This window comes from Poecilia reticulata, linkage group LG16 (assembly GCF_000633615.1).
Source record: "Poecilia reticulata strain Guanapo linkage group LG16, Guppy_female_1.0+MT, whole genome shotgun sequence".
Taxonomy (NCBI): domain Eukaryota; kingdom Metazoa; phylum Chordata; class Actinopteri; order Cyprinodontiformes; family Poeciliidae; genus Poecilia; species Poecilia reticulata.
Window position 1 is genome coordinate 20941731 of NC_024346.1, and position 13264 is coordinate 20954994.

Below are 13264 nucleotides of genomic sequence, written 5' to 3' on the forward strand. Positions count from 1 at the left end.
AAATTCAGGTGGCCCAATCAAAGTTCAGGAACTAAATCTAATTGAAAATTTGTCGCAAACTTGCAAACTGATGTTTATAAGAGCTTTCCATCCAATCTAATCAAACTTGATCATTCATGAAAAATGAGCAAAGCAGGCACAAACACACCCCGTTTTTACGCCGAGACAAACTGTGAAAAAGCTTAAAGGAAATTAATGCTTTTGCAAGAGTCAAAAATCAAACGCAAGAGTCAGTGTCATTAGCAAACAGATTTAATTTACATCTTTATGACAGAGGAGGTGATCTGTGTTTGCTGCTGATGAAAAATAATCAATCACAGCTGAAGACAATAAAAACAACTAATCAACTGTTGTTTATCACAGGATTGATGTGCAACGTCTGAATTAAAAAGTGAGCATCATCATTCTGAGTGACAGTACAGTAGCTGCCGAAGGCATCAGAGATCTACATATGAAAGCAGCTTTTTTTCCCCTCAGAGAGCTCGTCTCCACTTTACATTATCAACAAGTGCTGGATCCATCAGTGTTACAAATCTTTACAACAACAAAACATATAGCTTTCTCAACAGTGTGGTAGGATTGTAATGCATATATCACTTTATACAGTGTACGTGTGTGTGCAGTGTGTCTTTGCAGAAGGCTGGGCATAGGATATAACCATCAAAGAAGCTTTATTGCTACTTATGCTCAAACTGTGTTGTCTGGTTAATTTATTTAAAAGTAAACCATTTTTTTCCCTCTCCAGTTTCTGCAAGATGGAGAGGAAACCTGGCAGGTGGCTTTGTCAGACTGATGCATCAGTCCACAGATGTGGAAAGAATAATGACCTGCACAGCTGCTGTGGGACTAAAACAGGACCCAGAACTGTTATGCCTCCTTCCTGTATTAATGATGCTGGATGTGATGCTTGCTGCACTGTTTTTAATGAGTTTTATCTCTGTTACAAATATTGCCGATCAATCAAATAACAAATAGCAATTAAAATCTTGATGAATGCGAAGCTGCGACAGCGCAACTGTCGTCAGTCCTGGGAAAGATGAATGGTTCGCTCTGAGATAACATCAGAAGCACTAAACAACATCATCATCATATTGGATCAGACCGGAGAAAATGGCATATTTCAGCATTTTGAGAAATAATCAGCGTTTTCCATGACCAGATTTTAACCAGGGATCTGGTAACGGACCAGGAGTCCTGATTTTAAGTTCTTGTGAAGTAAGAAATGTTCTGGACAGCAAAGTCGAAGTTTTGGCAGCTTGGGTAAAAAGACAAATTTGTCTTTTCTCGGCAAAGGCGGAGCATGAAAAAGTACTTATTGCAGGGATAGAAATAAGTGAAAATTCTGTTAAGCATAATTTAACTTTTTTTTTAAAACTGCAGTTCTGATGCACAACGTAATATGTAATGTGCTGTTATTCCCCTAAAATGTTACGCATCTAACCTCAGGATCTGGTATAAGAAAAGTGATTTTAAAAAATAAATTATTTCTATAATAGATATAGATTACCATAAATCAATTATTTATGTAAGGCTGTGAGAAGTTGATAATGGTCATTTGCCTAAAAAATATAACATTTACCTTTACCTTTGGCTAAACTATTCCAAAAATTCTCTCTAGTGTTTTATGCGACGCAGGGAAAAAAAAAAAAAAAAAATCAATCCTCTGTCTCTTCAGGCCCATCAGGTCTTCAACCTTCATGTGCAACTGTCATGCTGAAATACCTTAAAAACATGGGACGGTCATCATGAGCGAGCCGTTAAAAGAATACAGTGACAGTTTAAATTTCAGTGAGCCGTCATTTTGTGGGAAAACGTGCCCCCCTCCCCAGTCTGGATGATGAATGCAGACACGGATAACGAGACATCCCGGGGGGACTCTAATAAAGACTAATGTGCAAAGTTTCTCCACGCCGTGTCATGTATGAGGAAGACGGATGACAAGTGAAATTAGGAATGTCCTTTCAGAGTTGATGGTAAATAAATTATATAATTGGTAAATGGAAGGCAGGTTGCTGTTACATTTTGATTGAATTAAAAGTTAATTCATCTCCATCCTGCTACGTGTGGCCAGTCCTTCCCATCCTGGACGTGACAGTAATGCCCGATGTTCTCTTGTGAGTTTGTTGGTACATCAATATACGTCATCCACCTGCTTCAAGTCCAGTTCACATTTTCCTCTCCGGTTCTTCAACCGACATTCAAGTTCCTGGAGCCCTGACAGGGGGTCATTCACCCCGCCCCAACATATGTCTGAAAAATAACCAGTTTCAGGCACCTGCTAAGACACAGAACCCCCCAAAAAGCTCAAATTACAGGTAAAAGCTACATTCATTCAGCTTGGGTTTCCAAATAAAGCAGCTTGAGGTGGAGTGCCGCACGTGAGCTGTGGCCAGATGTAGAAACAAGATGGGTTCGTTTTCACAGGAGTTTGAGAGTCCCCGGATCAGGCCACCAGACCCAGACGGGAGATCTTGGCGGACAGGAAAGAGTGGAGGATGAAGACAATCGGTTTTGGACATGAGTGAAGATCCAGTTGCTGGAAGCAGAAAAATTAAATTAAAATTTAATAATCAAGAAGAGGACAAAAAGACAACAACAACAAAACAAAGAAATGCTACAAGACAGAGAAAGATTTACTGTGTGCTAAAAAAATCACTGAACATGCCCCATGTACGTGTTACTTCACGATTCCCTGATTGGATAGATCAGGGTAGCCTGATAAATTAGACATGCACACAGTTCCTGCCAAGTTGAAAACTATAGTAAACAGTGAAAAAAACTCACACAGCTGACTTTCACACATTGAGCTAACGAGCTGTCAGCTGCGTCCACAATCCACAAGGGATTGTTTATCGAAGCTTGTCTGAAACTGTGCTTGGATTCAGAAATGATACAGACGACGAAATCTGTTATGCTCAAGTAGCCAAGAGAGGGTTTTGAATCAGTGCTTAGAAGTCTCTGCTTATTTGCCTTGAGCATAAGGAGAGCAGTCAGAACTGAGCGTTTCTGTCTGAGTATTGTATATAAGGACTGTTGTTACAGTCTGAAGCATTAATACATCACTTCAGCTTCCAATTTTTTCAATCTAAGGAGCTCAGGGAGACCATATTGCAGTTTTCAGAGTGACTTTTCATCCACTACACAGCGACAAGTTAAGAATAATAAAGCAGCAGGCCTCTTGGTAGATGAAGTAAAAAAAAAGTTAGATAAATAACCAACTAGATGTTAACAAATTTGTGGTAAACACGGTGAACAAAGAAACTTAGCTCATTACATTGATAAAACCTGATTACTTTGCTCCCATAGGGCAGCTGCACTTTATTCAGAGAGCCGCTGAGAGCAGCAAACAGATTAAAAGTCTTACAGTCGGTGACAGGCTATTTTCTAGGAAAACCTGCGCCTGAAATACTGCCGTGTTCATTCCAGGTGTTATTTCCTAACGAAGTGCTGTAATTTACTTTTAGCAGCACTTACTTCCTTGCTTCTTCTTGTCATGTACACTTTACACCGCAGATTGTTTCTCGCTTTATTCGGAAGAGGCCCCCCCACTTAGAGACAGAATGAGTTGTTCTGTTTTTTTTTGGTGTGAGGCAGTGAATGCCTCAGCAGCACGTTGGTAAAAACACCACCGCACGCTCTGAAGTCATTACTTTTATCGCAGCTCTGGTTAATTGATATTTAATTCTAGTTTAATAAATTTACATTTATTTTTCAATCTGAAATGCTACGATGGAAAGGACACGTAGGAATGCTGTGTAGCAGTGAAGCTTTTTTTTTTCTGAGACAGTAATTGGGTTTTTATTAACTTTGGTGGAGCATCGGTTACTTCTTGGTTTGCATTTACTCGTAATTAATCTCCACACGATTCCCTCTGCTTGTGGTATGTATAATAATTTGATATTTTAAAGATAAAGGTAATACGCAGTGCACGTAGTTGGAGCCAGATACTTAACATATACTGTATAAGGAGACTATATATTCTTCTGTTTTGCTGAATAACCGACATTTAAATACAATAAAGCAGTTCCTGTTTCACAGTCAGGATCACCACAATTATTTCTAATTGCTTAATTGTCTTAATTTTGAATATTTGAATACTAACCTGTAAATGGATTTTAGGGCAAAATCTCAAACATGCTGCTTCCTTGAATGATGTCATGGGAAAATTTTGATAATTCAACTTATAAAAAAGTGGTTCATCTTTGGCTACAATTTAGCAGCGTAAACACTACTTTTCAAGAAGGACGGCTTCTGTGTTATCAGTCTCAGAACAGAGACCTTGTAAAGATGCTAGCTGAAGCAAGTCTATCAAGAAGTAGTACATAAACCTCTAAATCTAAAGGGTGATCAAGTGTCCTCTTTTCTCCAGACATGTCCACTTTTCACATTCTGTCCGGGGTGTTCGGGGGCCTTTCTTTGATGAAAATGTCTGCATTTTCATCGTTTTTCAGGGGACCAATAGCCATATTTAAACTGACAGGGGCGATGCATGAAATACGACAGCCTTTCGCTCATGTGACGTCCTCCCCGTCCCAGGCTGCTGCCAAGTGGCTGGTTCTCATTCATTCATAGATGGAACAGACAGCATTATGGATGTCTTTCATACTGTGCCGGCCGCAACAATGGTGGCAGAGTGCATCGTGCGCATAGCTGGCACGTGTGTTTCTGTGTGTCATAAAGGCGCCAAAGAGGTCACACGGACACAATTACAAAAAAAAAAGATAGTTAATCTATTAAATTGACTAAAAAGGGATATTTTTTCCCCTCAGAAGAGGCTGATTTTATTCATCCCATTTGGTTTTAGTAGAACACAAGCATAAGAGTTCAACTGTTTTCTGATGCATCTTCAATGTCAAATCAAAGCTCTTGGGAACTTACAATCTCTCCCTCCTTCCCTCCAAAGTCCAGAAGGAGCATGCGTACGCCGTCGTCCGCGGACAGTTTTAGTTTTTCAAAGGGGTAGGAGAGGAGCACTTGGGGCTTGACCGATGTGTCAATTACTCTCTCCTCGCCGTCCTCCCCGTCTCCTACTTTTGGGTCAGCTAGCACAGAGAAGCCCTTCTCGTAGTGAATCACCAGCCGGCACTCCTGACTCTGGTACAAGCAACCTGAGAAACGGAGAATATTGTAACTATTTAGGATGCTAATGAATACATCTTCTCTGTAATGTAAGAATAGCAGAAACAGGAATCATTCCCAATACAGTTGTGTTCAATAAATTAGAATTTTATTGAAAAGTTATTTTATTTAACTAAGTGAAGCATTTATAGCATATGTAACATTATGTAGATTAATTATGCACAGACTTGTATTTTCAAGGCGTTATGTCTGCCAACAGATGATAAGGGGCAAATTTTGTCAAGCATTCCCACAAATTTGATTAGGCCATTCTAACACAGATGCACTGATCTAAATCATTCTATTACAGCTCTCTGTATGTTCAGAGGTTTTTGTCCTGCTTGAAGGTGAACCTGCTTAATTATTTCGCAGCCTCCAACATCTCCATCCACCATCCACTTTTCTTTCAGGGACATTTGCTCAAGGCTGCCACTGTCATGCTTTAAAGTAAGACTGTTATATTCAGAGGTGTGTGTACAGATAGCATCTTAAATGTAATCCAACAAAAAATAATAACATCTGCATGCCATGCTTTTCAGATTTATATTTGTCAAAAAAAAAGACAAGAAAATGTCAGAATCATATATTATTTTCTTTCCGCCTTACAATTACACACTGCTCTGCATTATTATCACAGCAACGTCCCCAAAAACCTGTTGTTATAATGAGACAAATCATAGAAAACTTCAATGGATGTGAAAACGTCCGCAAAGCACAGTACACGCATCATCTTTCCTCTAATTAATGCATCTCACATGTTTGCTTCACGAATCCACCTCAGGGTTGCAACATTTCAGTGACACCCATTGCTCTCCTGTTGAAGATCTCGCCATAAACAGAGAGCGCAATTTCTCAGATTTACACCATTTCTTGCCACTTATTTCCAGCTCGCTCTCCTCTCCTCACAGCAGGCGTCTCGCCTGAAAGCCGAGTGAAGCCCGCCATCTTCATCAACTCGCTCTTTTTAAGTGTAGCCTCCGTCGTCTTTGTCTCCTCCCTGCACAGCGCCACCGTGGGACAAGTTCTTTTATTTGTCAAAAACAGCTGAGTACTCACGCCCTGACAATGGCAGACATTGAGGAGACATGCCGAGAAGTTTATTTACAGCGTACAGTAAGCTCCCATCTCAGTGACATCTGATCTACCAAGCTGTGAGTTTGTTTGACAAAGAGACAACAAGCGAGAGGAGTTGTTATCTCTCCAGTGTTTGCTGAAAGCCAGAGAAAGATGAGTGTGTGTGCATGTGTCTCTGTGTGCAGAGGAGGGTATCTAAGTGTGCTTATATATGTGGCAATAAAGGTGTGCAGCCCATACTACTGGTTACAAAAAAAAGTTACCTGAAATAACATAAAGAAACTGAAATATTGTTATGTGCTAGTGATTATCATTTCAATGCATGAATGCATGTTTGTTTCCTCATGCGTGTGCATGTCTGAGGAAAGTTTTCCCTTGCAGGCTGTCTCTGACTATTAACAGGTTGTTATTTTCACAAAACCATAACAATGCATGTTGAATTCATTTTCTGGGTTTGTATAAGATTAACAAATGTAGCAATGTTGTGATGGACTTCATGGATTAGCAGGGGCATCGCTTTATAAGCATGTTCATGCACTTATTCGCAATTACAATCACTGCTGGTGAGCTGATTGCCACTTACAGTAGCAGCAGTTGTCCACTGAAAAACAATCCACCAATCAAAACCTGAATGTAGGAATTTTCCGAATCAACTTTGTTTACAGAGAAAATTTAAAGCAAAATAAAAAAAAAAGTTGGCAAAAAGAGGTGTACAATGAACCCCTAAATGCATTATTACAAGATTCACTTTCGACAGTTGGAGGCTGATCCACAAGGATGGGGGTGCTATAGCAAAAGCCCAGTGTTAAACATGCAGCTTTGGAGACATTTTGATGACAAACCGTAAAAAATAATTTGAAAAGCTATTCCTAAGAGGGGCTGTTGCACATTTGAGTTGAGCCAATGCAGTCTGTCTCTTCCTGGTTCCAGTCGGGAATCCGGCTCCAGAATTTTTAATTGGTTGCAGTCAAAATAACATAAGTGGGCTGATTCCAAGCAAAGAAAAATGCATTAACTTTCAGGCAACTAATTAACTAATACTCCTCTTCCTGTCAATATTAGTGAGAAGAGCTGGCTGAGTGCTGAAATGTTTCCGATTAAAAAAAATTAAAAAAAATAGCTAAGTCGTATGTTAAACTAAATGTAAAATAACTTCTAAATTTCTGGCTTGTGTCTGAAGAGAAAATGATGTGGCATTCAAGGTTCAACAAGGTCCCCAGATGACCGTTTCCACTTTACCATCGTTTTGTTTAAAATTTACATGCGATCCGTCTTTTTTATTTTTTTCAGTTATTTAATGCAGTTCAAATAACTTTTAACCGGCGTGGGGTCATCAGAACAAGAACACTGTTCTGCGTGTCATCTTCACAAAAGTATAATAAATATACTGTATTTATGGAATCTAACCTCAAGAAAGCACATACACTCAAAATTTAATTCGTCTGAGGGACACCTCAAATTACAGCAGTAAAAACCTTTAAAGTTTACATATATTTCCTCAGTATTTTGTAACACTGCCTTCAAACTGTCTGACTGGGGTCAAACATCTTGGGTTTCTCTCCACCAGCTTCTCAAAGGGTACTTTGTAAAAGCTTGCATTGTCATACATTGTCCTCTTTATGTCATTTGCCAAGGGAACCATTTTTTAATCACTAAAGTATTTCAACAACTTAATCTGGCTGACCACTGAGGTTTATCAGACTTTCCTTCAAATAGTCAGACCTCTACAGCCAGAGCACAGATACCTAATCAAATGGTAACATTATGCAAAATAACAGCGTAATATAAATCTAATGAACGGCGTGGCAGAGCCATCGCACCTCTACAGGCATAAAAGGGGCTTCAAATGGATGAAAGAGTGCCGGTCTTTGCTGAATTTTAGACCTGAAACTGTACTCTTCTATCTGAGCACGTTGTTCGGCAGGGAAAGCAGGGTTTCCCATCAGAATACGCGCTCGCATAAAGGGGCTTTTCAGGCTGCAACAAAGACCCCTTTTCTGACATTGAGTGTAGGAGACAAGGAACGATGGAGGATCAGAGAGTGATAACAGAGTGAGGGAATAAATCAGGGTAACACCGGACAGTAGGAGAGAGCAGATACACTACTTCTGAGACCACTTCTGGTCTTTCAACTAAAAGGTTACTAAAGGACAAAATCTGTTTTTCAGACTTTTATCTTGAACTTATAGGTCGTTGGGATCGAAAAGTACCTGAGATTTCGAAGGTGCACACGACTTCAAGTGTCACAGCAGGTTAATAGATTAGTTTTCCACCACCGCTGAGTTAATTTGATTTTTAAAGAGCTTCAAGTCATTATGCTGTTTACCTGTTCACCAAGACCACCCCGGTGACCCCAAAAGCAATTAAACAAGTTTTGCAGACTTCACTCTGACAAACACTTTAATGAGAAGTTCAAGAAGCCAGAGATGAAGGATTGCTGACTTTAAGCAAATCTTTACATCTTCAACTTAGAATAGAGGCATGTCTCAAACCTTTTGTGAGCAAAACCGCAAAAAAAAGCATCTCTATATTGTTGGCTTAAAGGTTTGGGTAGCTTAAAGGAATAGTTCATGATTTTTGAGGAGATATTCGGACATAAGCAGCAAGTACTTTTAAAAAGAAAATAATAAACATGAAATCTTGTCCGTTACACCACCCTTATATTATTAATGCAATTCAATATTAGTTTTATTATATAAAAAAAAACACCAATACAAACAGATGCATTATTTAAAGGACATTTTTAAATAATCCATAGTTTTATTCCAAAACTATAGAAGTTCTCTTTAGTCTCTTGGTTCAGACGGACTTGTATAGTTTAATTCTAAATTAAAACACTAAAATAAATAAAGATATTTACTGCTCATAACTCTTTATCATGACCTAACAGAGTTCTGACCCACTCCTTTAAAGCACATCAATATTATGCAGAATTATGAGTAAAACAAACCAAAAAAATACAATGATTCCCTAGTTTTCCCCCCCAGTTTACACTAAGCCAGTCATTCATTAAATCTAATTCTGTGTTGATGGAACTAGGAAATCAAGCTGCTTCCTCCTTTTTTTCTTTTCTGCTCAGAAAACTGCAACATTTGACTTCAGGTGCGTTCTTCTTGGATTTTAAATCTGAAACACAGTAAACAAGACTTTCTAATACAAAAAGAAAGTGTTTTCGAAAACATTTTTCATTTGAAGCGGAATATCTATTAAACAGAACACGCCTGCTGTTTGCTGAAATTGTCAGCATTATTATCACAAAATAAGATACGCCAGAAGGTCAAGTGAAACTTGATTTCGGAGCCGTACAAATTCACTTCCCCTTTAACATCCCCAAAGAACGTCTAACCGCCTGTTGAGTGACTAAGAATTAATCTATCTTCAGAGCAAATCTTCACTGTGAGCCCTGACAATGAATAAAGCATCAGAGTTTAGGATGTTCTATAAAGAAGCCGACAAGGTCAGCGGGATGACGCCTGGTAAGTGCTTAAAACACGAGTGAATGTATTTTGTATGCAATGTCACACTCCTTCACGGGGAACTGTAAAATTACTTTCCTACCTGCACGACCCGACTGAGAAACTGGTGTTTCTTTATGAAACTCAGTTTAAATGAAAAGCTAAGGTGTGGCAAAGGCAAATACTTTTTTATGAAGCTATTTAATTAGCTAGCATTTTTAACGACAAATAATTTTTAGGATAATTTTTCAACTACAGTTTAGCTTATCCTAGCTTTTTAAAGGTACGTGATGTTGTCGGCCAAACATTTGATGAATGATATAATGTTAGATTAAGACTATAGTATGAGTATAATCTCTCTAAACATAAAATGATGTCAGGTAAAAACATGCCTGAATCTTAGAGCGTCACAATGATGCTCTGAGGGAAAGTTCTCAATTTTCTGAGGATTTCAATTTTTTTTAACCTCATAAATTTTACATTATGTCGTCAAATCAAAATGGTCCCATTAAATAACAAGAAAAACTTCTGTTATAAAATATTTAACTGGTCCAATTTCTCATGAGTTGTTGGTCTTTAACACTGACATGCTGGAGATACTTTTGGAAAACTGTTGCTTCCAAAATCTCCGAGAGGATTAAGTAAAATACTACTTTACTCTAGTGTAAAATGTATTGTCAGAAGTAATCCATTAAGGTCCAATATATCTGCCTACCCATTCAAGTACTTTTCTCCTGGCAACGGCTAAACCTAGATTCACTTTTTGTGTTGAAGGAAGCAGGCGTTCACTGGAATTCACTGAGCTCTTGTGAGAAAGCAAGTTCATGTGCAAATATTTGTAGGACCAGCCTGTATGCCTTGGTGATGCATTTCATACACCTGTTTAAAGGGAAGTGAGTAAAACACCCACATGCAATGATCCGGGTGAGTCGGTGAATACGTTTGGTAAAAATACTGCAATAGAAAAAGCGTTTTAAACCAGCCCTAATTTCTTTGTATTTTGCTCCAGGGAAACAAGAACTTCTTGTAATCTGCATCAACAATTATCCAAATTTTTTTGGAAAGTTTTCTCGAGTCTTATTGGACTTGAAAGTCTAACTGGTTTAAAAATGATACATGCACAAAAAATACAATTTATTATTAAAACACAAACAATTAGTAAGCGAGCAAAGAATGAACTGAAAATTGTTGTAAAAGCAGCCAAAGTTTAAACAGCCTGAAGATCTTATGGTGAGGATCTGAAAAAAAAAAAATGATATGANNTATATATATATATATATATATATATATGTTTTAATAATAAATTGTACATACTTCATCGCCTCACTTACCAAGGACCACCCTTCATATACACCATGTTTTTAGAAACATGCCTACCTGCAGAAAGGCTAACATTGCTTAAGCTAAACCAAAAAGATTAACATACACTAAACATAGTGGTAGGTCAATTAACCACAATGTTTAGTGTATGCAGTGATTATTAGAGACATATGGAGTATTGAAGCATATTTAACAGGGACTCAGAAAGATGTTTTCTAGCACAGACCTCATGACAGATGCATATCATAAGGAAATAATTGCTCTGTCAACTTTAAAAGCAATAAAACATCACTTTACTGTGTTTGCAGTAGAAACCGAATAAAAACAGTCGACCAAAGGTTGCTGCAGATCATTTTACTGATTACATATCTTATTAACATTGAGAGTGAGAGAGATAGAGCACAGAGCCAGGAGACTAGAAACACGCCAATCAAACAGTGTCCACAAACACCGGAACACACTCTCCCACAGAACTACCAGCTTGATTGCATCAAGGTCATGAAGACTGTTCGACTCTATCTTTTGATGCCGAGCAACTTGTGACTTTTAGTTTACACTGTAAACGTAACCTTTACTTTCCCTTTAACAACCTGCCAACTACTGAAGACCAGGGACAGTGGGCTGAGACAGGCTGTGGCTGAGTTTAACAGGAATTTGAAGGTAAATGACAGATGAACTATTGTGTGTATCATATGGGGTTTGGATGCACACAATTTCACAGATAGAGTCTGGGGTGAAGCTTAATTTGGCACATGGAAACTTGAGGAGGACTCAGGGGAAAGGAGCATTTCCCAGGACATTTTGTGCTTTAAGAAAGATGGAGGCCATGAAAGAGGGGGGTTTTTACTCCGATCCCCCTAAACAACACATATTCAATGCAAATGCACACATTTGCACACACAATTCCTTGCTATAAATAGCAAGTGCTTTGTCTACATCTTCCATATGGCTGTCGTCTTATATCAAAGAGGCTCTTCTATCTCAGAGGATGTGGGAGTCTGTTCTCACATGTACACATATTGCTTTATGCAGCGACTCCAGGTTTGCTTGACCCAAGGCAGTGGTTTCCACCGCAGACTCCTAAATCTCTCTGGAAGCGCTTGTGTCACTAGACGCCAGAACCAATCTGAGGAAGTGTTGCAGAAACCTGTAAAGTGACCAGGACAGTTCACCTTGCTCTTCCCATCCTTTATGCTTTTTCTGTCTTTCTCTTGTCTAAAGTGTCTATTTGTGTGAGTGTTTTATGACAGTGAATGTACTAAAACTCACTTGTTGTGACTTCTTTGATCATCTCAGCCGACGCATGACAGCCGTTGACAATGTGTCTCGTCCACATGGACAAATCCTTTGTGGTCTCAGTCCGGAAAAGGTGAGTTTCGATGCCGAGACGCGTGCCAGTCCGAGTGGCAAAAAACAGCTCAGTGCCAGAACACGGCGACCCCCGGTCAGGACCAGAGTGGACCAGACTGCAAGAATGACACTTGTTAAAATCAGACATATTGGATATAGATTTTTTAAACAAGCTTAAAACAAAGATTTAATGAATACCATTTTAGTATCAGTAAGTTATTTATTCATCTAATATGCTAATATGTGCAACGCATGCTGATGTTGCTTTTAAGAGTTTTTTGTCAAACTGACATGTTTCAGATCATTCAACACTGTAATTTTCTGAAATTACATCCTCATTATGTCAAGGCCAAAAAAAATCCAAACCATCCTGACCTTGTGAGAAACAGTAACTGTCCTCAAACCTAAAACCGAACAACAACTGTCACCGGGCTTCTGTGGTGAGCCCTTTACTTTACTCAGAAGATATTTTCTTCTGCTCTTCTTTGCAGAGTCTTCTTGACTTAGCCACATCAGAGGGTTTCACGCCTGAATGACTTGCTTCAGGTTACACTACAACATCTAAAGTAGAATAATATCTGAACTTTGACAAGGTTATTTCAAAAACCTTCATTTTATTTGTTTTATGAGCCACTCAGAGGTAAACTTACTAGTGTTTCTTTTGATCATTGTCCTGCTACTGAAAGCAAGAGTTTAAGCTTAAAGTTATTGAACTGATACCTGCACATGTTTCCAAACCTGGAGTCGCTGGTCGACTGCTTTTTTCTGGTATCGTGCTGAATTCATGGATCCGACTCATTTTGGTGCTGAATTAGTAAAGCAGTCGTAGAACGTCACACTCACACCATGTTGATTTAATGGGAGGCACAAGTTCCAACATGTTGCACATTTGTTTCTCATCAGCTTGCAGAGTATTTTTTCCAAAGTCTTGTGGATATTTTATATAT

General features: G+C 38.7%; 1 protein-coding gene across 2 annotated transcripts in view; it reads right to left on the reverse strand.

Moving 5' to 3' along the window:
• Window positions 1-230: 230 nt before the first annotated feature.
• The window catches only part of sntb1 (syntrophin, basic 1), a 40214-nt gene continuing 27180 nt past the window's right edge, over window positions 231-13264 (reverse strand). The window contains exons 7-9 of one of the 2 annotated variants that reach the window (XM_008432223.2): window positions 12237-12433; window positions 4879-5108; window positions 231-2536 (exon numbers count right to left, since the gene is read on the reverse strand). In XM_008432223.2, the coding sequence (XP_008430445.2) occupies window positions 2444-2536; window positions 4879-5108; window positions 12237-12433 (520 nt within the window). In that variant the 3' untranslated portion in view covers window positions 231-2443. Of the gene's footprint in view, window positions 2537-4878; window positions 5109-11022; window positions 12115-12236; window positions 12434-13264 lie in introns of those variants that run through there. The other variant, XM_017309742.1, reaches the window with a different exon arrangement.